Below are 24,991 nucleotides of genomic sequence, written 5' to 3'. Positions count from 1 at the left end.
CTAAAGGCTGGTCTGCATACCCCGTGGAGCCTCCAACCACTCTTTGCTCCCAATTCCTCTTTTCCAGGCTTCCTCCTTCCCCTCTGGGATTTCTGGATCTATCATCAGCCACCCTTTGCTCGTCTGTCTGCTGGGAATTTTGTTTTCCTTGGAGCGTCCATGCTTGGGCCAGTTTTCTTATGGGCCTCAACCCCTCTTACCAATATCCTTTTCTCTTTACTCTGACAGCCCCAGTCTTCTTTCTTTTCTTGGAGGGGGTGTTTTGAGAAACATATGGAGAAAAGTCTCCTGGGCTCCTTCTTGGTCACTGTTCCATGCCTGGGTGGAAGCTGCCACCCAGGTGGTCTCAGACATCTTCTGAGATAACTAGTGCCTCATAATGAGCTAGGATGGGGAGCAGAACATAAGGCCCCGAGTGGCCAGGGAGGCAGCCCCTGTGTAGCTAAGCAGGCATCTCTGACCTTTGTGGAGAGAGGGCGTTCTTAAAGGGACAGCAGGCTCTTTTCTTTCCTGGTGGCTGACTGCCAGTTCAGATGCCAGGGATTTGAAGAGGCCATTGTTCTGGTGCTGAGAGAAGGGCCCAGACCGCCTAGTCACTTTCTCTTTTCCCATTTTCGTCCACGTGTTCCCCCTCTGCTGTGCCGCATGTCAAGTGTGGGAGGACGGTGAGCTGTCTTGGGTCACCTGCTCCCCCTGCTTCCCTGCATCTGAAGACAGCCTTGTCTTTGGCATAGCCTGTGCTGGGCCATCAGCTCCCCTCCCCCAGTTATTCCTGTGAGGAAAAGAAAAGTCTCCATAGACTCCAGTTTGTCTCTGATGCGCTGTTTACTTGCCCCAGGTAGTGGGGTAGGTGAAGGATACAAGTGGCTTTTCTCCAGGTGCCTCACCAGCACCACCTGTGCTGAACACCTGAGATGCTGGTTAAACTTCAGGTGCTGGGCTTCAGTTCTAGAACTTCTGGGACCCCAGAATCTGAGTATCACTAGGCAACATAGAATCAGCCAGTGACTGACCTGGCTAGAAGTCAGAATCATGTGGACCCCTAAATCTCAGCCAGGTGGCAGCAGCAGCTTCCTCCTCTTCCTCCTCCTCCCCCCTCCTCCCCCCTCCTCCCCCTCCTCCTCCTCCTCCTTCTTCTTCATCATCTTCTTTATCTTCTTCTTCTTCCTCCTTCTCCTACCTTTTGGTTTGTTTTTGTTTTCAAGACTGTGTATCCCTGGGTGTCCTCTAATTCAATTTATATACCAGGCTGGCCTCGAACTCACAGAGATCCACCTGCCTCAGCTTCCTAAGTGCTGGGATTAAATGTGTATACCACTACTGTTAGGCTAGGCCAAGTAGCTTCTTATTAGTGGTCTTAGTCCACAGTGTTTGACCCCACCACCTATACCACTGTTTCTGTGTTCCTCAGAAAGTTTCTCAATCAGTCTGGGCTTCTGTCTTCTCAACTGTAAAATGGGGATGAAGTTTGACTTTCTTTACGGTTGGCATGTGGGTATAGAAAATTGCCTGCATCTTGAGGAGATCACCTTTTGAAATAATCCTCCTTTGGTTAGCCATCTTTCCATGGGGAGGCTTTCCTTGCTTTGGTAATTCTTAGGCCTAGCCAGTCAACTCCCGTTCAGTGCGTGTGCCTTATTCTTCCGAAGTGGGCCTACCATTTGGTCTCCAGACTCTACAAAGTGAAGAGAGAAATCCCTCCTGGATACCCACCTCTGGGCAGTGTCAGCAGGCTTGGAAAGGGTGTCACAGGAAGACCTTGGAAAGCAACCACATCTATAATGCTCTCTGACCTCTTCAGAGGGAATTGAAGGGAGAGAAAACAATCTGCAGGCCAGAAATAGCTAGACATAAATACAAGGTATTATAATTACTATCTACACCCAGCGCAGTCCCCAGAGTTAAGTTTAACTCTCGGCACGGTCTTCTAACCATGGAGAAGCAGGGTGGCCAAGGGTGTCTGAGAAGGGAGTAGGGGTGCCCTGACAGGGAAGTAGCTTGTACCCAAGGCTACACGTGAGGCGTCATTCTACAGGCTACCATAGATCTGAAATGGTGCTTTCTCTCAGCATGTACCCATTACAGCTATTTCTGTTACAGCCTCTTGGTTTTGCTCAACCATTATTTTTTTTGAACACAAGCCTGTCAGATTTCCCCCACAACTTGGCACCTCGCTCAAAGCTTCTTTTTTATCCCGTTCTCTATAACTGTATTTTACATCAATTGCTCAGTAGTTACATCTGCGCAGACGCTTACGAACTTGCACGCCACGGGAGGAGATTGGAGAGACATGATTAGCCTAGACTTGTTTGGTCTTGCTTTGTGTTTTCTCCCCACCAAGGTATTCTGGGAAATACTCGGGACTAGGACAAGGTTGCTGGTCAGATAGAGAAACCTAATGCTATTTGTGGGGTAGAGAGTGTGGATTGAGAATCCGTACTCTGAAACCCCACAGGCCAAAACGTTGGGGGTTGCCTTGACAGCACTCGTGGAACAGCACATCTGACTTTATGTGTTGGATTACAGTGAAAATACAGGTACACTTAAAAAAAAAGCCACGTCAACTTTAAGCTGTATGCACTCATTTAAAGGAAACAAAAATGAACTGTGTATTTAGACTTGGGTCCTACCATCAAAACCCACTCACCACCTTTCAAAAGGAGCAAAAATCTGAAGTGAAAACTGCTTTTGCCCCCAAGTATTTTTGTCTTTGTTTTTCCTTTCTGGCAGAACTGGGGGTTTTACCCAGGACCCCTGTGTGAGGTAAGAAGCGCTCTGAGGCACAGCAGCAACAGCCTTTGAGCATTTTGCATGAGGCATCCTTAAAGTGCATTTTATAGAGCTTCGTATCAGGGGTTTGGTGAGTCAAGTGCAAAGTTATTCGGAAGGAAACAAGCCAGGTCTCCAGAGCATGGCTCATGGATATTTTCCATTTGATTACAAATGTCAGCACGCAGAGACCCAGCAGTGGGCCGAGTTTGCTTAGCATCTATTCCCTCCCACTTGAGCATACTTTATGACTTCCAGGAAGCTACACAGGGCCATTTCTGTTCCTGGTGGGGGTTTAGACGCCACCGACTGCTCGGAGAGTCACAGGGATGGCTGGAGCACTGTTGATTGACACGTGTGTCCACCTGCTTTGGGAGGGGGACGTAGTCTCTGCTCCTCCCGTTGGTTAAGAATATTCGGTCCTTTGGAGAGTCATAGAAAGGACACCATTATTTTTGTTTCTTTTGTATTTCTATTTCTCTCTGGAGGAAGCTTCACAGAGGACAATTGCTTTGGGTAGTAGGCATTATATTGAACGATCAAAAAGGGCTGGAGAGATGGCTCAGAGGTTAAGAGCACTGACTCCTCCTCCAGAGGTCCTGAGTTCAATTCCCAGCAACCACATGGTGGCTCACAACCATCTGTAATGGGATCCGATGCCCTCTTCTGGTGTGTCTGAAGACAGCTACAGTGTACTCATATAAATAAAATAAATAAATCTTTAAAAAGAAAAAAAAAGAAAGATCAAAAGCTTTTCCATGATAGAGACTTGTGGTTGTGTCTCTGCCTCCCAACAATGCAGGGAGGACACACAATCTCAGTCCAGAATAGAAACATCAACGAAATAAAAGCAGGTAGAGAGTGTAGTGGTTTCCAGTACAGAATCGGAAGGTCCTGCGCTCATGGCTATTGTGAGGCCTCATTAGGTGTCTTCAGCTGCTGGCCCTTGTCCAGCCACATGTGATGTTAGGAGGTTTTGTGGAAGTCATTCAGACCAAAGTGAGGACTTGAAGCCTGCTTTTGAACCAGGAGCGTCCATTGCCCACCCCCTCCTGCAGGGTTTGGCTGCCCAAACTCTGTGGCACTCCCATTACTCCATTGATGAAGAATTAAAGAGGCCAGGCTCTTTTTTTTAACCCCCTTAGGTGTTCTCTATGCTTGCAGGCACACATTTGGAAACTGGTGTCCTGCAAGGCATCCCCTTAGACTGAGACTCTGTCGTTGGCTGTTTTGTGTAGAGTAGGGTTTCCAGACCGGTGCTCTCTTGCCTGTCTTCTTCGAGCAGTGTGCTCTCTTCTAGATGTGCTTCTGGCAACGCTGGTGGGACTCTCCCATTCCCTCCCTTGCTTAGGGTAATGAGGCTCAAGGTGAGTTATTGCCACAAGTTGCGCTTCTGTACCACGTGGACCTTTATGATCTCGTCCTTGGAAATTAGACTTTCACATTCCTTCCAGAATTGGAGAAGAAACGCGTTACCAAAGGTTCAGGCATGTTCTGTAGTAGCCCTTACACCAGGCAGGCCCACTGTTGCCAATCTCTTTACTTAGGCCTCTTCTGTCTGTTCTTTTCCAGTCCCTGTTGGGATGGACTGGAAGAGTCGAGCATTTAGAGATGGATGGAGTGCTTCCCAGTTGCCCACCGCAGCCATCCCAATGGTGTTTTATCTGTTCTCCCTGGAGAGAGACAGGTAGAGATGACGTGGCCAGAGGGGAGGAAGAAGGAAGAGCTGGGCTCAGCAGCCCTGGCTTGTTGGCTGTCACGTCCGCTGGCTGCGGTCAGCATAGCTGCTTTCTGCCTCACATTCTGTGGCCAGATAGCTCATTTTAAAGTGCTCGCTGGTAAAAGGTTAAAAAAGAGAAGCCAAGCAAGAATATAGAATTGTAGAGGGAAAATGACCCAAGGGTCAGTGCCCCCTTAGTTCCTTTAGACCTTTCTTGTAATTGACAAACTGAGGTCCAGGGTAAGGGGAGGATATGCCACCTACAGATTTGTATTCTACAAGGGTAGAAGTTGTCTTATAAGGTCAGTGCTGGGCATGCGACTCCTCCCTCAGCACAGATCATCCTCGTCAGATACAAGTCCATACTGTGTTCATCGCTGGGAAGCCTGTCTTGGGACACTAATCTGAGCATTCCAGGTGTCCCCTTCAGGGAGTATGACTGAGCATACTAACGGCCCTATGTGCATATGTGCATGAAAAGTGCACATGAAGAGAACACATGTGTAGACGGGTACCCTCTACGTTGGTAGTGAACCCAGCCTGGCACAGCCATTGATTCAGGTACATGGCGGCATTTCCCAATCTCCATGCATTGAATCTAGAAAACGCTCTCTGATTTCAACGTGACAGCCTTCTAGTACAGTACCGTCCAGATACGGTAGACAAAATGGGAGCTGAGTAAAGGTGCTTAGCACTGGTTGCCGGCACTTTCCTTTCCATCTGGCTTTTGTGTTGGCTGACGTCATCAACCAACCTTTTGAGACACGTCAGACGGCACACAGAGGCCCTTAGCTGTGGACTGTGGTATCTCATGTACCAGAATTCCTTCTTGAGTCACCCTGAACCTACCACGCTTCCTACTTTCACACACGTGCACATCTATATGTGTGCACACATAGGCTCCCCTACTTAGTTCCTGAAACAGTGCAGGCAGGGGGCGGGGTCTACCAATGCCGTTTTCATGGTGGAAGCTCTGTTAGCTACTGAAGCTGGGAGAGGTTCTTTAGTCTGAAGTAGCAGTGGGATTTGGGTAGAGGAGGAAGCTTTAAGCCAGTGGTAGGAGGGATGCAAGGTCTGTTCTTAGGCACATGTCAGCATCTTAACTGGGACACCCAGCAAGCGAGCTTCCCCCTTTAAGACCTTAATCCGGGGTTAAGAAGAGGCCAGTCACCTCTGCAAAGAGGTGATTTGGAGAGGGGCTTAATAGTCTGAAGTGGGCAGAAGAGTGGAAGCCGCAGTATGGTCATCTGCTTATTGCAAGGAGCTGGGACTTCAGAAGTTGCCAAGTGGATCCAGAGCCTTTGGATTTGACCCTTTCCTTCTTCAGCTTTAGCTGTGTGTCTTATCTACTTGTTGTTCACACGCCTTCCTCTGTGCTAACTAGTGTGTGATTTAGGACAGGAAGAAGGCCTTTAGAAAACTCAGAGATGGGGTCTTATTGGGAAATATTTTTGGAAGCAAAGCTGCTGCTCTCAAGGTCGGGTTGGAAGGACATGAGTCAGGACTGGGGTGAAAAGGAGGTTCAGCTTTCTTGTACCTGGAGTAGACTTTCTAGTACCCTGCAAGCTCCCTAGCTATCCCAAACCTATACAAAGGTAGTTCTTGTATCCAGGCAGGTGGATGTGGTCTGTCCCGGGGAGGGGCATAGCCTTGGGTGAGGCTGCTACCTGCGGTGAAGGGAAGTTCTCACGGAGAAATTCAGTTGTGTGGGAGCCGTCTGCAGCTGGTGCTCTGGGCAGGTGTGGGAGTGACTGAAAACAGCAGCTAAGGTAACCTCCATGCCGCTGTGTCCCCACGTTATTCTGGGGACTCAGGCACAGCACACTGCCTGATGTCTTCATCCTGAGTCACTCAGAGAGCAGAGTGATCTCCCTTGGACGGTGCTGGGGGCGGGTCTACTGAGATAGAGCCACGTGTGGAAAGTGGATGGAGTTAGTCGCAGACTGTCCACAATGGTGACTCTGCCACTGACGTAAAGAACATTCAATTAGGTTGTCTACGTTGTTGTTGTTTAACCCCTTTCCATCTCAACCCTGGGATGTGGGAAAATTCATTGACTTTAGTTTGCATCATTAAAAATGGATTAGTTTGTGGGGGGTGGGGTGGGGTGGGGTTTGTAGAGGAGGTTAATGGCAGTGGTGCACACATCTTTAACCCCAGCACTCAGGAGGCAGAGGCAGGCAGATCTCTGTGAGTTCGAGGCCAGCCTGATCTACAGAGTGAGTTTCAGGACAGCCAGAGCTACTACAGCCAGGGAAATCCTGTCTTGAAAAACAACAAACAAGCAAATGGGTTTGTTACCTGTACAAATTTTAAAGCTCTTCAGCCCTCATTTAGCCATTGTGCAGGCAGGTTCCTGGTTCATGGCTTTCCTGCTTGGACAATTACAATGATCTGTGCAGAAATCAGCCTGTTTTGGGATGTTCTCTATTTTGTGAAACTGAGCCAGGTCAGGCCCTTGAGCTCCTCAGTCCCACTCACCACCTTTCCTTCTCCATACTTTTTATATCGATTCTCTGATTTGCTCTGCAGTTCCTGGGCTCCACAGAGCCATACGTCACCATGAGCTTCCTATAGAATCATGACCCACAAGATCTTTCGTCTGTGTCTTCTCTAATCTCATTTTTTTCTCTCTCTCTGACTATGACCTTTTCAGTCCTTTTCTTTATACCAGGCATAATGTTCGGAACACAAGTGGGGCCCTCTGCTTTCTCTCGGGATCAGAACACTTTTGGTGCCTGTCACTGCACATAGATTCTTCCTCAGTGTCACCGAATGACTAGCTTAGATCCAGGACAACAGGATCTTCCTAGTCTATTTCAAAACATTTCTGAACATCACTAAAGGTAGCCACAGCAAAATTTAAAACCAAAAGGAACAAATAGACTTGGAAAATCAGAGAAGGGGAACGAACACTAGGATTTGACCGTTTTAAATTTAAGTCTTTAGACCTTGGTAAATCACATCTCATGTGTTTCATAAGCCCACAGGAGTGTTCTGGATCTCCTTGACTCAATTTTCTCTGCCGTGAAATTGAAATAATAAGGTTAAATGAGATATAACCCAGTGTGCCCTTCATTAAGTTCCAAAACAAGGAAGGGCTGGCCCTTTCCTTTCTCATGTGAAGTCTTATTCTATGGAAAATTGTTTTCACCAGGCAGGAAGATGTCATAGACTTAAAATCTTACTTCGAAATTTGAAGAAATTTTAAGATTCACGAAATTGAAGATTTGAAGAAATTTTGTACATTGCTGGCAGATTAGCTTAGAGTTGTCAGGACTTAACTGATGTGTAGAAGCACTTACCATTCTCTCTGTCCCCAGTGGGCTAGGATTAGGTAGGGGTTCACTTCTCAATATCTACTTTGCTATATCCAGACCCCAAATCCATGATGAAGTTACAGACGGACGCCTGACTTAGTGTCAGTAGCTAGAGCCCTGTAATATAAGCACATGGGTCTCCAGCATCAGCATCTTCTCCCTCTGAGACACTCCTTGCTTCAGGTTTTTATTGTATAGTCACCGTCATGTGAAGAATGCAGTATTAATAAGGGGCTCTGGCTTACAGCCGGGTCAGATTCCATCAGCGTACTCATTTGGACACTTCCAGTTCAGCTCTTGTGGAGTGGAGTCTGTCTCAAGTAAGCCATAGTGAAGACTTAAGGAACATTAGTTTTCCTGCATTAGTAGTTATAAAACCTGGAATATTCTGACTAGAATACAAGATGGCCAGAGCAGCCAAAGCTTTCAACACACACACACACACACACACACACACACACACACACACACACACACACACACACGCGCGCGCGCGTGCGCGCGCACAGGGAGAGAGAGAGAGAGAGAACTTAAGATCTAAAGTACAGTTCAATCAGCAGACAGAAACCGTGCCAATAATTTGAACAAGGAAGTTAGTATTAAGAATCATTATCAAGTGTTTCTGAAAAGCACAGAGAAAAAATGAAAAGTCAGGAATAAAAGTCACAGATCTAGTAGGACACTCATCCCTCTAGTCAGAAGCAGAACACCAGCTGAGGAATTAGCCTACAAGCGGAACCTACTGCAAGGCTCAGACTCAGTTCCTCCAAGAAGGTGTGTGTGGTTCAGGCTCAATGTATGTTGAAGTGCTGCAAAGCATTTCGTGTGGAGACTGCCCATTGGGCTCCTGTAAAGGACATTGTATCTATTTGTAGCATCTCGTAGCATCTCTCAATCGCCCTCTACTGGCAAGACCTAATGCTGTGTCTGCTTTCAAAGCAGAGCAGGGAACAGCTCCACCAGCACAAGGCAGGGCAAAGAAGGTGAATTTAGAGCCAAGGGGCAAAACCCCTGATAACTGGCCAAAGAAGGAACAATGAGGCAAAGCTTTCAAGGTGCCTTGCACTGCAGAACACTACAGCAGATTACACCATCAAATGCCTTTTACTCGAGCAGGCAATTATGGCAGTAGCAAGAATCCTGAGAAAAGCCAGATAACTGACAACCAACTTTCTAACCAGTTTGAAATAAAAGAGTTTTATAATTTATAGCAAACTTTGTGAAATTTTTATCCTTGTCCCTAGCATTTGCAAGATTCTTTATAGACATTATGTCTTTTTCTTCTTTCTTTGACATATCCCACGTATTTCAGGAATGCTCTGCATGTCTGTCTATACTTTACAAAAGCCCTCATGATTGGGATGATGAGATAAGACAATCAGATTCTTCTTTCTTTCTTTCCTTCCTTCCTTCCTTCCTTCCTTTTTTCTTTTCCTTTCTTTTCTTTTCTTTTCTTTTCCTTTCTTTTTGCCTATCATTCAATATCATTCCACAAAATCAGGTCCAATTAGAATGCTTGAGTGCTTCCTCTGGAAAAGTCTTCATTGTGATGCAAATACAATTCACAGATATAATAAGACTTACCCTGTGATCGCAGCTTCCCATTCTTGTCAACAACAATTAGGCAGTTGTGGTGAACAGTATACTGTGCAGGCAGCAACCTTCTTTACATAAAACAGTTGAATATTGCTGAGTTCAGTGAGACTATTTGGGTCAAGAGGATTTGCAGTCATACCTTTTTTTTTTTTTTTTTTTTTTTTTTTTTAATTTCTCCAGAGTGCTGCCCGGAACACTTTTCAGTTGCTTTCAGTACTGCAACAGGACTCTGAGAAACCTCACAGGGAACATGGCCGCTGTTTGCAGTTTCTTTGGGAAAGATTTACTTGAAGAAAGGCTATCATTTTTTACCTCAGTTTCCTAAACTAGTTTAAAGAAGAGCTATTTGGGCGTCTAGGTGCTTGTAGCTTAGCCGTTGACCTGTGGGGACTGAATTGGAGGCCAGCACTCACCCAACGACGTCCAGTTAGCCAAGTGGTTGCTGAGTGTGATTGACAGATGCTGTTAGTGAGTGGCTTGGGCCTTGAGGTGGAGGTCAGGAGCTGCTGCTTTTCCTGTAGTGTGATGAGAAGGAGGGAGCTTGTGGAAGACATGCTCTGCTGCTCCGTTATCGTAACTACAGCAAAGTCACAGGACCCTCCCTTTCACGGTCATCTGAGACATGGAGATTAGGAGCACCTACCTTTGATAATGTTGGTAGGATTACATGAAATCGGTTGCTTAGCCAAGTTAGATTATATTTAACCCAAATGAGACACTCGCATAAAGAAAAGAGAAACTCACATTCCGTAACCCAGTAGAGCAGTGTCTGAATTACTTGATATGTAACTTCTGAAGGATGTCGTCTATGTTGGGCAGAGTCGTCGAAGGACATGCTGGTGTTATGTTGGTATTTTTGTGTCTATATTAAAGACACTCCAAATCTGAAGCTTCGCGTGGTTATGTCTTCGTGTAAAACGTAGAGATGGTACTCAATAGAACCCTCATTTGAAGTTACACTTGTCTTTTCCCTGATCTTTTTACTATCGTTATGAGTATAAACCATGAACATGCTAGTAGTTCCATACAAGAGAAGATGAATCTGTGTAATTTATAATAGACCCGGGAACCTCTGAGAAGTCAACTCAGTGTGTTCAGCGTCACATAGTGGCAGGATAAGGATGTGGTCACCTGACTGTCCACCACCTTGCTTACTGCTGTCCCCATGGAGCTTTACTCAGTGCGAAGATATTGACAAGTCATCCTCAGTACTCCTATGTGCCGGGGAAGACAAGAGGGATAGCCTGGAACCTTCCTGGGGAGGTAAAACCAGCAGGGAGAACACAGAGTTTGCACTTGACTTATAAGTCATATACTTCCGTTTGTAAGGGGCGTCGTGGGGGATGCACTTAACTCTTTGTGGGTGCTTTCACATGCCTTTGTTCCATCGTGTTTTAAGTGATACATGCTTGTGTTTCCATGTATGCAATGCATGTATGTATGTATGTATGTATGTATGTATGTATGTATACACACATATTAAGTTTATATGTATAACCTGAGTCCCAGATAGGGGTGGTAGAGTGGCCTATTAAAGATGACAGATGCAAAATTACAGTTGGCTAGATGTTAAGTTTGGCCTCAGACTTGACTCAAGTTCAAGGCCATTCTGTAGAATAAAAGAAGAGGCAGGTAGGTGGTAGAGCCCACGACAGAGAAGGAAAAGTGAGTTGAGATAGTGTGTAGGTCCCTCAGCATGGCCAGTGTGTCTTTCTTTGGAACTGAGATGTCTCTAAGAAACTGACGTGGGGCAGACAGCCCAAACACACCCGTTTCCTTGATCCCACAAGCCTGTTATTCTGTCAACAGGAATTAGAAGGAAAAGGTCCTGGTGAGGCTACAGGGCCAGGACTTAAAGAATGAGCTGTTGCTTTGTTGTTTCTTTTTTTTTTTCCCTAGCAGATGCTCAAGGCGTGTTAGTGCCCAGCATGAGTTTGATGAGCAGGATACAAGTGGCAGCAGTGGGAGTAGTGATTATCTGTCTTCAGTCTGCTCTCTGTACACCGAGAGCAGACGGACAAGTACCATCTCATAGGAGATCCCAGAGAGTGAGAATGTATCTGGAAGCCCTTTGGTACTCATTGAGATCTAAGGGACAAAGCACAGGCATTAGAAAGCCAGATGCCCTATCCTCAAGAAGAGAATAGAGTTAGAATCTCAAGGGATTAAAGTTTAGGATGTGGTGGTCACTGTTCATGCATTAATCTGGGGTTGGATTTCCCTTTCTGCGTCCCTCAACAGACAATAGTTCTTCAAATACTACAAGTTCACTCAGGGCTTTTGACAGTGCTGTTGTAATTTGTATCCAAAATGTCCTCCAAGAGCCCACACAGTGAAGGAACGGTCTGTGGTGCTTTGGGGAGGTGAGGAGAGAGTGGGAGGTGGGGCCTTGTTGAGGAATGGTCACGGGAGGCAGTTTCAGGACCTCAGTTGCTCTCTTTGTCTGGGCTTCCTAAAGTTCACAGTCAATAGGTTTTTTACTCCTCACATCTCCACCATGGTGCACCAAGATAGGACCGGTGACCATGAAATAAAACCTCTGAAACGGAGCCAAAGAAAATCTCTCCTCTCTTAAACTGCTCGCTTCAGGTGTTTAATTGTGACCATGGAACACTAGCCCAGGTAACTGACGATCCTGAGGCCAGAATCAGGTGACCTGGGTGGCCAACTCAGCCTTGGCATTGCTTCCTTATCTTGTACTGTGACGGAAACTGTGCCATGAAGCAAGGGAGGGAGGATTTACTCTGGCCCACAGTTGGAAGGGACGTGGTCCATTGTGGCTAGGAAGGCATGGCAGTGGGAGGACAGGATGGCAAGTTCATATCTGGTGAACCAGGAAGCCAAGATCTCAAGCCCAAAGTGGGAGCAGCCTATAATTTTTAACCTTGTGGCTCTATGTCTGCCAGCGAGGCCTCGTGCTTATGTGGTTCTTGGTTCTTCTAAAACAGAGCCAACATCTGGGATTCAAATATTCAAATACATCAGCCTGTGAGGGGCCCTTTTCATTTAAACAACAGCCCCCTCCTTGCCGTAGTCCCTTCACTTCCAGGACTCAGTGTCTCCATCTGTTAGATGGGCGACACAAGCCTATTCAGGTGGCTGCATGGAGACTCGAATTGCTTCATATGAACACGTGCTTCACAAACGATGAATGGCCTGAAAGATATTTGTTAGCACAGTGACTGACTAGGATAGCAGACGGATATTCTCCCGGGGCATGTGAGGACCGATACTGCATCTCAGTGAATGGACAAAGAGAATACAGTTTTAAGAGTTGCAGCTTCGAATGTGAAAACTCAGATGACCCCACTTCGTCATGGAGGCAAGTGGTGCCTAACGTGGGTGTTATTCTTCTGTCTGTGAGAGCCTGACCTGCTTGGAAGGTCTGTCGCCTCCGTTCTGTTAGCAAGGTGCTGTCCTGAACAGCAGATTCTGGTCCCCGGTGCTGTCTTCCTTCTCCCTATTCCCAGGGCTCAGGCAGGGAAGCACAGCTGTCATCCTCTGAAGGACGAAAGCTTCTATTTGGAGCTCCTATTTGGAGCTCGGCACCTGTGTTTTTATTTAGCGACACCTCCTTGATACAGGCTGACCTAATAGGCAACACCTGGGAAATAATCGGTGACAGCGAGGGGAGCAGAGGCTCCCAGGAGCCTGGCCTTTTGCTTTGTCAGATTTGGGGATGAAGAGGAAATAATGCTTGCAGCCCCAGTAGCTCTGCCCTCCAAGCTGGCATGAATAATTGAAGGCTGGCTCGCTGACTGCACCAAAGAGTTGCATTATGTAAACCGGCAGGCTGCCCTCTCTCTCTCTCTCTCTCTCTCTCTCTCTCTCTCTCTCTCTCTCTCTCTCTCTCTCTGTGTGTGTGTGTGTGTGTGTGTGTGTGTGTTCCTGCTCGAAAGGGTGTGTGTCTGCCGCCTGTGCGCCTGCGTGCCTGAGCTTAGAACAGCTGTCTGTGAGGGAGTCGGAGAGGGAGGAAGGGAAGGAGACAGAGAGAGAGAGAGAGAGAGAGAGAGAGAGAGAGAGAGAGAGAGAGAGAGAGAGAGAACACGCAAGTGCAAAGGGACTTCTGCTCTGCTGCTCGGCCACACCAAATAACAGCCACAGAGGGAGGTGGAGGGGGGGAAAATAAAAGGGTGCCATGCTTAAAATTCCAGAGCAGTAAGAAACAGCAGAGCAGGAGAGCGCCCCCAGCCTATGTAAGCTGTGCTCCCAGTCCCCTCCCCAGTAGACACAGGGCTTTTGGATGGGTATGGAGGTGAGTGCCCTCCAACCTCCTCAGGGCCCCTGCTCCCCGCCCCCACCCCCACTGCCCAATGCATGAATGAATGAGTTTTCTGCACCGCACTCTGCTGCGTTCCTAATGGCTTCCAGGTTAGTGCTACCTTGTGCTGACGCTTGTGTGTGTGTGTGTGTGTATGTGTCAGTCTATCTTTGTTTCCTTGTGGGAATTTTGGGAAGTGGGCGGTTATGTCCTGGGGTGGGGTGGGGGCCCTGGGGGCCTGGAGCATGGACCTGTCTGTCTGGTTGTGTGCTTTTTTTTTTTTTTTTTTCCCAATCGAGGCACTGGCTGCTCTGGGCTGCCAAGAACACAGACCTTCGGAGGCAGAGTAAATCTGGAGTCCATGTTGATTGCTTCCGTTCTCTGTCCGGGGGGGATTGAGAGAGCAGCCAGTGTGACATCATGCTGCAGAAATACCATATTCTTTCCCCTCCTGGTCTTTTCTCCTTTCTTCCATCTTCCCCACCACTCACCGTGAGCACTACCTGGGCTGAGCTGAGTGGTTCAGCACTGAGAGGTGGCCTTGGGGTAGACTGGAACTTGGTGGAGTCCCCTTTACCAGCACGACTTAGTAAGAGCCCTGTGACTCAAGATCGATGGTCAGGAGAAGGAATTAATGGTGCGTCATAGAGGTGGCCAGGAGCTGCTGGGGGAGGCTGGACCGGCCATGTGCTTCTGTTCCCCCACCCACGGACTTCCTGTGGGTAGGAGGTGACAAGAGCGGTGACCAGGAAGATGGGCATAGATAATGCTTATCTAGAGGGAGAGGAGCATGCAGCATATGGATCTGGCCAACAGAAAGAACGTGTGAGAGCCGATGCAGGCAGCTTGCGACTGGGAAATAAAGGAACTTGCTTTGTTTTCCGTGACTTAGCTGGCACTCGGTTCACAGATTTGTCGTATGTTTTGAGAAAATAGACACCCAGTGGCCCGGTCTCACTCCCCCCCAAACCTCCCTGCATTATTAGTTATTTACTTGATTCAAGGAAGTGCTGGTTGCGGGTAGGGGGACTTATTCACCTCCCCCGGCCTCAGCCAAGAGTTCAGCCAGGGCTGCAGGAAGCCATCTCTGCTGTCTTTGACATTTATTAGTAAACTGTTCTGGTCCTTGCCTCAGCTCATCAGCTCACCTCGAAGCACTCCCCAGCTTAGACAAGTCCGGGACCAACATGAGAAAAGCTAGTCTTGGAAGAAGAGACAGAGAGAGGGGTGTTTTGTGGGGCTTCCTGAGGCAGGAGAGTAACCGTCATCATGAGTAGAAAGTAGCTCCTGAGGAACTTGTCGGTGGGCGACGAGAGGAGGATCTGCTGAGGTGATTAACTTGTTAGACATTGTGTGATTTGGAACTTGATATCAAGTGAGGACGGAATGAAGGGTGGGGACTTTTGCCATCCTACCTTCTTCCCCACCCTACTGACTCTAAACATTTCTGCTGCCACAGAGCGCAGACACACAGCCCTTCCAGAGTTGTGTGGCACTCCAGACAAGCAGTTTCCTTGTCTGGGGACACAGGAAAAAATGGACTTGTGGAAAAGATCTTCACAAACAGCACAGTGTTAGAGTAGGCTGATAGACTCTTTCGGTAAATACTTTGGCTTTGTGGGCCCATGGTCTCTGTGAGACACCTGAGGCTGTCTCAGTCAGTGGGAGTCACTCTGAGTAAACGAGTTTGGGTGTGTTCACAATAGAACATTTCCCGGGATCCCCAAAAGTTTAACATGGCTACATTTTTTTTATTTGTTTTTAAAAATATCTATTTAAAAGTATAAAATCTATGAACTCATGTAGGGAAGAATTTAAGGCCCATGGTTTTGTATCTAGCTTAGAGATATAAGCCTATCATCGGCACTTGAGAATAAGAACTGGGTGACTTCATCGCCGCACCGGAACTCAGGACCCGCCTAGTGAGGGGAAGTGGTGAGTGGGTGTGTTCCTTGTAGGGATGTACATCAGTATGTAACACGTGTAGACACCCTACCCTTAGCAAGGATGAGGTAAAAGCAAGTACCCAGAGGCCCAAAAGAGAAAATGACTAATTCTAGATTTCCCTGATTCAGAAGATGGCTCCAAAAATAGGTTTGCGCTCTGATTTCTTAAGTCCCTGACACGGTTGGGGGGAGGGTGGGGTGGGGTGGGAATCATTCTGCTCTATTCTGAGTCTGTTGGACCACCTCTGCGGTATTACAGCCATGTTTGGGCTCACCAGTATATTGGGGCTGTGATCGATTAGATTCCAATTCAGAGGACAGTGAAATTAGCCAGGGGCTGAGGAATCAACCGTCATGTTATTGGCAGGGATCAGCTCGTGTGGAGCGGCCTGGGAGCTGTATGAAAATATTGCTTAGAAAAGAAATGAAACTTATGTTGTGGTTGCTTGGAGGGGGTGGGAAGAACTTTGGTAGGAAGCTACAGGAAGTAGTTTGAGCTTTATTCAAGTTATTCAAAAGATCAACGGTTTGCATGCCAAATAATGGCTCTCATCACTTCATGTGTAAGAGCTACCAGAATAGAGACTGGCACGCTGGGAGCAGTGGCTGTGGGAAAGTGCCTGCTTCTAACTTGCTGGATCCTGAGTTTGTTTCCCCAGCACTGCAAACACAAGACCACAGCTAAAGGAAATTTGTATGGAATGTTGTTGGGGGGGGGGATGATGCTTCTTAATTTCTGAGAAGAGGTTTGAGGAAATAAATTTCACTTTCAATAAAGGAGATGAGGAGTGGAAATAGTTACAGCTCAGGACCTGACCTCATGCTTAAGAGAGCTGTAAAGAAAGAAAATGGTATTAGCTGTTATTTTTAAAAATTCTGGGTGTGGCTGAGCACACCTTTAATCCTAGTACTTGGGAAGCAGAGGCAGGCTGATCTCTGAGTTTGAGCCTGACCTGGCCTACACAATGAATAGCCAAGGCTACATAGCGAGGCCCTGTCTCAAGCACACAAACAGATGGACAGACAAACAAGAAAGCTGTTTTTTTTTTCCTTGAATATAGTTTCAGTTAGGCAGATGGACTCCCCCTCTAATAGTCCTAATTATTCTAGATACCCATGGCTTTAGCATAATTGTTTTATATAAAGTATATATGTGCTTCTGTGTGTGCACGCCCGCATGTGCCTTAGAGACCAGATGAAGGTTCTGGGGGTTTTCCTCTATCATCCACCACCTTGGTTTTTTTGAGACAGGGTCTCTCACTGAGCCAGAGTGTGTCGTTTTAAGTTAGGTCAGTTAAGCTAGACCAGCAAGCTCCTGGGCTCCACCCAAGTCCAGCCTCCAATGATGAGGTTTCCAGGAGTACACATCTACATCTGCCCTTTTATGTGTGTGTGCTGTGTATTTGGACTCAGACTTTTTTAATTTCGCAGTCGGTGATAAAAAAGAAATGAGAGCTAGGTTTGAACCTGAGGGGTCAACAAAGGGCTAGCAGGTGGCTGTACCAAGGAGGTGAGAACTGTTGAGAGAAATGGACAGGTTGCTGTTCTTCTGTGCTCGTCCTCCTGCCCATATAGGATCTTTTCATCTGACATAGTCCTGTGGGTATCTCTATTCCCTGTGCGGATGTAATCCTGACCACGGAGAAAGCTGCAGTGCCGAGCAGGTTGTGGGCTCAGACTTCCTGTGCCTGGTTTCTGCAGGCTTTGTCTAATGTAGCTCTGAGCCCTTCTGACCCAGAGATGCTGAGGCTCTCGGTGCTTTGCAATGTGTTGTTTCCCACCCTCCTCTCCGATCCCTGTGGGGCTGAAGAGAATGTACACTCATTTTCCTCTCAAGGTTAAAGCTAAAGCTGGGAGGAGGGGTTCCCCGTGTGATCAGGCACAGGGAAGGGGCTGAGTCAACAAGGCCACCTAATTTCTGCTCTACAGCCCTTTGGTTCTTGAGCTTCATTGCCTTGACCTATGATGAAGACAGAGAGAGAGAGAGAGAGAAAGAGAGAGAGAGAGAGAGAGAGAGAGAGAGAGAGAGAGAGAGAGAGAGAGAGAGAGAGAGATTGATTTCCATTAAATTGTAGTAGTTCCTGTTACATGGTGCTTGCTAACTACACTTCTTTCTCGTTCTCCAGATTAGACATTCCTTAGTCAGAGATGCTATTCCTCATGTCAAGACATGATCTTTTTGATGAATGGGATAGGATGGGGTGGGATGGGGGTCAAAACACATATATGCTTGAGTGAATGTAGAGTCCAGAGGGCAACTTCTCTGGTGTCATCCTCAAGGATGCCAACTGTCTTCATGAGTCAAGGTCTTTCATAGGCCTGGAATTCACCTACTAGGCTAGCCTGGCTAGCCATCTAGCTCTAGAAATCCTCCTACTTCTGCTTCCGCAGAAGCAAAATCAAAACCCATCCTCGTGCTTGCGAGGCAAGCACCAAGCACGTTACCAAGGGGAGCTCTCTTCCCCTCGCCCTAGCCCTGAGCCATTTTTATTTTGCTGAGGCTGGGGGAGGGGCCCATGATGAGCAAACTCAGAAGGAGCTGGAGATTCTATTCAGTTGAACTCCTCCTTGCCTTATTTGACTAGCTGATGGTCTCCCAAGTAGACTGAAAATCTTTTCCAAGGGATTCCTGAGATAGCTTAGCGTCTGCTTTGACCAGGTCCCGTATTCCTGAGCCTTGAAGATTCTGAAAAGCTTTGGGTAGAGTTGTACTTAGATTTGCCAAAGACTGCTAGCGCCAAGTTTAAAAACTGTTAAGACCCTACTCCGTGTCCAGTGTCATGTTTAACGTATATGGATACAAAGAACCATGACCTAGCCACTGCCCAGTGGGGCCCTGAGAGGGAATTTGTTTTACACAGAGGTGCTTAGAAAGCACTTGCTTGGTGATGTTAACTGAGTGAGATTAGCTCTATGTTTACAGAAAAATTCAGAGTAGTGGTGGTGGTGGTGATGGTAGGAGGGGGGAGAGAGCGAGAGCAAGAGCAAGAGCGAGAGGAGAGCGAGAGAGAGAGAGAGAGAGAGAGAGAGAGAGAGAGAGAGAGAGAGAGCGAGAGAGAGAAGAGAAGAGAATGATTATTGATGAGGTCTTTTTTTCAAAGAGACTACAGTGCCTTCCTGCATTGGCCTGTTACTGAAATTCTCATGCAGAGGTCCCCAGACTGTGCGGTCCCATGCATGGAGTAGAAGTGTAATCAGTAAGGCCCCTTCCAAACTACACTGTTGATCATGCAGCCAGCCCAGCTGAACTGGGCCCCTGTCTTTCCGTTGCTCTGTTAAGAACACTCTGATGGGGATGAGTAGCACACTAGCAGGGTCTGTCTGTGATTTTCTTATGCTTCAATTTTTAAAGAGTCTCTGTGCTATGAAATTAGGGAGTCGGTACAGTACTGTTTTCTCCTTCATGCCTCTGCCACACGGGGTGCAGGATTTAGGAATAAGACCCAGTTTCTTCACTGGGAATTTGTATTAAACTTTAAACCCCTTTCACTCCATGGGCAATTAGAGGAACATGGGCAGGTTTATTTTATTTTTAAAGACTCTCTTTCAGGTAAGGCAGACAAGGAACACAGGTTCACAGAAAGACTTGTCGGGGGCACCAGAAAGCTCAGAATTTTAAACCCAGATATTCTGATGTCTAGACAAAATGGCAAGGCCAGCCAGGAGTTTGGAAGTGATGTCATATTTCAGTTTTTATCAACTCAGAAGTCGGAATAAAGACTAAGAGCTGGAGATATAAGGAAGGCCGACTTGGCCAGCTTCACACAGGTATGTCTAAGGCAGTGCTAGAGTGGCTAGGCCTGGGGTCACTCAGGGCCTGCATGTGATCCCAGCATGTGGCAGTTGTTCCCATAGAGGCACTGGGGGGGAACCTCTCTAGAGATGAGACCCCGCCCCCCAGGAGTGTTCATTACAGAGAGAAAAAGTGAAACCACAAAAGCATGACTTCAGTTCCTGTAAGGTTAGGAGAGATAAAGAAACAGTGACGTGACGGGTGTGCGACACAGCAAGGCCACTCTGTGGGGGGACGGCGAGGCCACTTGGGATGAGTGGTGCTTAGCAAACTTGCACAGAGACAGCCCTTGAGTTTTGGTGTAATAGTGGGGGGGGGGCGATATGTGAAAATTTAGATGAGAACAGAGACCAAGTAGGAACCCTCAGGGGGAGATGAACTTGGGTTTGAGGAAGAAAATGGTCCAGGGAGACTGGAAAAACACAGGGATGCAGAGATACAAGAAGAAATGAGCAGAGCAGCTCCATGCCCTCTGAGTAGCTGGTGATGACTAAGGACAGACAGACCTTGGAGGATTCAAGTCTTTCTCCCCAGAAAGCACAGACAAGGAGGCAGTGAGGATTGGGTGTGGCCTGCGCCTGTGTGACCAGCTGTCCGACTTCTGACTGGCTCTGTAGCATACTCGGTGTTATCCACGGAGATGACAATTTGTTTGTCTTTGAACTATCCACCGAGATAGCAGCAGCCCCGGCTTCTCCCGTGCCCTAGAAGGACCCAAACAAACTTATTTTGTTTTTGTAGGAAGAGGGGCAAAAATGGGTCAGGCTGTTTTGGCATTTCAGGCATGGAGCCCCGGTTCCATTGCAGGCTCTGGTCTCCATGGAAATGAAAAATAGCGTTTGTCATGTCTGTTCCTGGTTTGAATTCCAAACTCTGGGCTCAACAAGCTGCAGGGAGGCCAGGCAGTGGGGAATGGGGTAGACAGAAGCTTCAACCATTGTGAAGAAGGGTCCTTCTCCTTTCCTTGAGCACGATAAGGCCTTTGCCCTGACCAGCTCTCTCTGTCCCCGTTACTTCTCTGGACCATGAATGCCAGTGTCAGGGTAACTGAAGTTCTGCTTTTCTCTCTTTGGCCCAAGACTTTACATGGATCCTGCCAATGTGTCACTTACTCAGTTAATTCATCAACAGCTGAGGTCACTGCTAAGACTTCTCCAGCAAGTATGTACCCAGTGGGAAGACGGCTAGGTGGTCTGGTGGCCACCTGGCTGCCAGTGCTTAATGGGCTGTGTTGTTACTTCATTAAGATTTTCTTTGGAAAGCAATTTTAAGCATTCCCTTGCGTTATTACGTTTTCCGTTGTGCTCTGTAGGGGCGGGCATGTATCTGATCGTGTGCACATGGATTCCAGAGGTCAATATCAGAGGTCAATAGCCCCTCAGATGTTGCTTTTGATAATTTTCCTCTCTCTATTCCTTGTTTGTTTACTTATTTTGAGACAAGGTCTTTCACTGAACCAGGAGTGCCCTAACTTGGCTAGACTGGCTAAACAGCCAGCCCAAGGGACTTTCCTCTCAGGACTGGGGTCACAGGACGCCGTTAGCATATTGAGCTTGTGGGTGCTAGAGATGGAACCTAGGGTCCTCGTGGTTGTGTGGTGAGCACTTTACCAACGGAGCCCATGCTCCTTGGATTCTAAACACCGGGAACGAGAGAAATCAATAGGCGAAGGCAACTGAGCCCTGGGAATACCCTGAGTTATAGACACTGAACCCACAGCGTCGTATAGACGGCGGCTCCACAGGATGTCACTGGGCATTTTTTTCCTGGAAGAAACTGGCTCCAGGGTGGAATCCTTCCAGGCTTAGACTTCAGGTTTTGGGGTATTCAGAGAGCAGTTCCATCCGTGACCACAGGGAGCTCTTTGCATAAAGACAACACTATAGTGACTCCGCGACCAAGGACCTATAGATCTATCAATTCTTTCTCCATTCTTCAAAGGGTGCTTTTGGGGCATAGTGGTTCTAGGGCTTTCCATGCTTTGCGCTTCAGCCTCATTCCGCAACCCAAGAAGCTGTACGTTGGTGCAAAATTCTTGAGCTGTGTCTTTGTATTGAGTGGGGAAGACTAATTTTTAAACGTAGCGATTGATTCTTCTGTAGGAAGGAGATGTCAGGAGAACTAGGGACCCAGCTGGGATTTGTGATTGAAGCCATTGGCCTCATGACGTCCTAGTGGGTCTGCCATTCCCACCTACTTTGCTATGGTTTTTGGTGGGCACAGACATTAAATTCAGAAACTCTTAGTGGACAAGCGAGACCACGAGGAAGAGTAAACCACCGTCAGTAGTCCTCTATAGACTCCAAAATTGGAGCTGGCGTAGGTAGGCAGGCTTACTGATGGAGGCATTTGCAAGCAGCATGTAAATTCTTTGCAAAGTGCCACGTATACACACCTGTGGCCTCCCTATCTCAGACACAAGAACACAGGCTGTGAGCAAACTCGAGGAAGGGTGGCTAATTCACACGGACAATTGCAGGGGGTTTATGAAGAACAAAGGAAGATCATCAATGAGACTTCAGAGTCAGCACGAGATGGACAAGAACCAGCTTTTGCCAGATGCTGTGACTGGCAGGGAAGGGCGAGGCACCCGTGTGTGCTAGTGATAATTAGCAGGGGACCACAAGCTGGGGGTACCCCATTGAGACCAGCTCTCCTCTACCACAGTCCCCTGCCTTTGCTCCATCAGATCTGCTTCAGGACCCTACACTTGCAGGTCATGTAATGAATTCAAAGTAACTTTTACCATTCCAGTGAGGCTGCCTACCTGTGGCACTGTGACAAAGACTCTGTGACCAAGGACCTATAGATCTATCAATTCTTTCTCCATTCTTCAAAGGGTGCTTTTTGGGCATAGTGGTTCTAGGGCTTTCAAGTGGTACTCATTTAAGATGCAGATTCTGAAAACGATCCCCTGGAAATCAGCTGGAGGTTGCACGGGGTCACGACTGGGATCCTGGACTTTCCTTTGGTACCTCCCCCAATCCTCCATGAGTCATACCCAGCAACATTTACATCTTTTACACAATAGGCCCAGGAGGTTGAGGAAAGAGGCCGAAGGATTTTAAGACCCATTATTTTTTCCCTGTGACTCAGCTATTTATTGGGACTGGCTATGCATCAGGCATTATGCTAAATATCTTCAAATGAGAAAAACCCAGTCTCAGGAACCAAGGTAACACAGGAAGCAAATGGCTTAAACGGGCCTTCAAGCTGGCGCTGCTCACATGACACATTGGCAATTTACCCTACCCTACTGTTTTGAGGTACAATGCCCAGATTTTTAAATTTGGTGCTCACCAGATGGCAGTGCCCCGGAATAGATCAGAGAGTCATTTTTTTTTTTTTTTTTTAAAGTTGCCAGTGCTCCTTGACACAGAGTATTGTAGCTGTGCATTAAGGGCTCCCTATGGCCGAGTTTGGGAATCTGATAGGGTATGAGCTAGGGTTGTGGTGCTGGTAAGACCATGAGATTGCAAGGACAGAGGCTGCAGCCCAAGCAGGCAGAGGTGCAGGGCACCCAGAGTGGCAGGCATATATTTTGCAGCATCGGGGACAGAAACAATCTTTCATAGAGACAAACACATAAACTCCAATAAAGAACACCAGCTGACCATTGCACTCTGCTCAGAGTTCCGAAAAAATGCACGGGTGGCCGATCAGGGAGCTGGCACTCTGACAAGGTCTGCCTGTGCCCGAAGGACCTCACTAGGGCTAAGGATAGGGAAGCCAAGAAAAGTAGTGCAGCTGCCAGGGCGTGCGAGGTGCAGGTTGGGGAGCTTGTGAAGAGAGTCGCTTTGTAGAAAGGAAACCTTTGTCCTTCGCTGCATTTCCCCATTGCTCAAGGATGTCAGCCAGACCCGAGTGTAGGAAGTGGGCTCTGACCACGCATAGCGTGAGACACTGTGGTCAGGCTCAAGGACATGCTTTCATTTTGTGAGCAAGGTGACTGGGACGGGAGCGAAATGGTCTCTGTTGCCAGTCTCACAGAGGTGAGAGTCAGTGAGTATCTTCCTGCTTAGGGTGGTCCTCAGGGTCTTAGCACAGCTATTGTTTGGGAGACCGGAGGGAGACGGGAGGATGATAGGACTCCTTTGAGCTTCAGTTCAAAGCTGTTTCTCATGCAGCTTCTTCTCACTCTCCGCATTTCCCACGCTGTTTAAGACTTTCATTCTGTCCCTGCTGCTTTTGCTTTCTCTCTCCTCTTTTTTTTTTTCTTTCTGCCCTTCTTTGACTGTCACACCTTTACCTGGCTCCGTTCTCTGAACCCAATTCTTCAAGGGAAGCTCTTCTCCTCTCTGTCTGTGTCTCTGCCTCTGTCTTTGTCTCCCTGTCTCTCTCAGAGACAATTCTTTCTAATACGACTTGTTGGATCAGGCTAAGGGCGTGCAACAGAGTTTAGAAAGGTAAGTTGCCACACCAAATGCATAGGAACTGGCTTTGTTTGCTTAGCAGTGTGTCCAAATCTACAGGACAATGGCTGATCTTTTAATAGGTTTAACAGTGTAGCAAGGCTAGTAATGACTCTGCCAAGGGGCAGAACTATGGTTACAGGGATTTCTTCTTGGATAGAAGAGGATTGGAGTGGAGGCCAAGCGTGGTGGGGTTGATGGCCTCCTACTATTCTGGATTTGATTATTATTTTTTTTTTTTTGCCACTGAAATCATAGTTAAGGCTATTAGACAAGTCCAGGCAGGACACCTTGATAACCTGAGGGAGGACCCTAGGACAGGAGGGGGAGGATGGTGTAATGAGCCTTAGGGAAACAGAGTGAGTAGGACAGAGTGGGGTGGAATGGGAGAGCAGTGACAGTGTCTTTGGAGAAGGACAAGGAATAGGCAGAGGTCTGGGAGGAAGAAGGCCAGATTTACTTGGCACAATACTGTTGGGCCAGATGAGTAGGGCTTGTGGCAGAGGGAACTCACTCAGTAACAGGCGGAAGCAAGAGAAACAGAGTGAGCATGGAGGTGAATTGGAGGAGAACTGGATTCTCATTTGGGCAACGTGAGAAGATCTAGTGGAGCAGAGAGAGATGACTCAGTGGACAAAGATGCTTGCCCCCAAGCTTGAAGACTTGAGTTCGATTCCTGGGACCCGCTGGGTTTGGAAGGAGAGAACGAACTCCCTAAAGTTGTCCTCTAATCCCCACGTGTGCAATGTGGTATGTGCATATGTGGAGGTCCCATGTAGAGCTCCCGGCTCCAATCCACACCCTACCCCCTCTCCCTCCCCGACGATACTGGGTGGGCTTGTGGACGCTCTCTCCTCTGTATTGAGTTTATCCAGGTGGCAGGGCATGGTAATCTTTACAAATGTCTCCATGGAGTATCTGAGGTTACAGCTAGATCTCCATGCAAATGTCACTGTCCTTTACATCCTGAGGCAAGGCCAGTGTGCGGTTTGCCAGACAGTTTTCCTGGGTTCTCTAGACTGGCTACTGTGCAGGTGGGCAGGGTCCTGCCCTTCCTTGCTCTGGGGCTCTGTAATCTCCCAGGCTAGCCCTTCCTATTTCCCCTGCCTTTTTCTGAGTGTCCCTCTCCCCACCCCTGCCTAGCTCTTTCTCCTTTCTATGAAAACAGAACAAA

At 47.6% G+C, this 24,991-nt stretch overlaps 1 protein-coding gene across 6 annotated transcripts in view; it reads left to right on the top strand.

The window, feature by feature from the left end:
• The window catches only part of Gramd1b (GRAM domain containing 1B), a 101,771-nt gene that overhangs the window by 34,573 nt on the left and 42,207 nt on the right, over positions 1 to 24,991 (top strand). Inside the window, exon 1 of one of the 6 annotated variants that reach the window (XM_032910049.1) lies at positions 13,384 to 13,660. The exons of 4 other annotated variants lie outside the window; for them this stretch is intronic. Coding sequence is in view for 1 of the 2 variants with exons in the window: in XM_032910043.1 (XP_032765934.1) it covers positions 13,727 to 13,776 (50 nt within the window). In the remaining variant the exon portion in view is untranslated. Of the gene's footprint in view, positions 1 to 13,383; positions 13,777 to 24,991 lie in introns of those variants that run through there. One more of the 6 variants, XM_032910043.1, reaches the window with a different exon arrangement.

This window comes from Rattus rattus, chromosome 8 (assembly GCF_011064425.1).
Source record: "Rattus rattus isolate New Zealand chromosome 8, Rrattus_CSIRO_v1, whole genome shotgun sequence".
Lineage (NCBI taxonomy): Eukaryota > Metazoa > Chordata > Mammalia > Rodentia > Muridae > Rattus > Rattus rattus.
The sequence above is the reverse complement of the archived record's forward strand: the minus strand, read 5'-3'. Positions and strand labels throughout refer to the sequence as shown.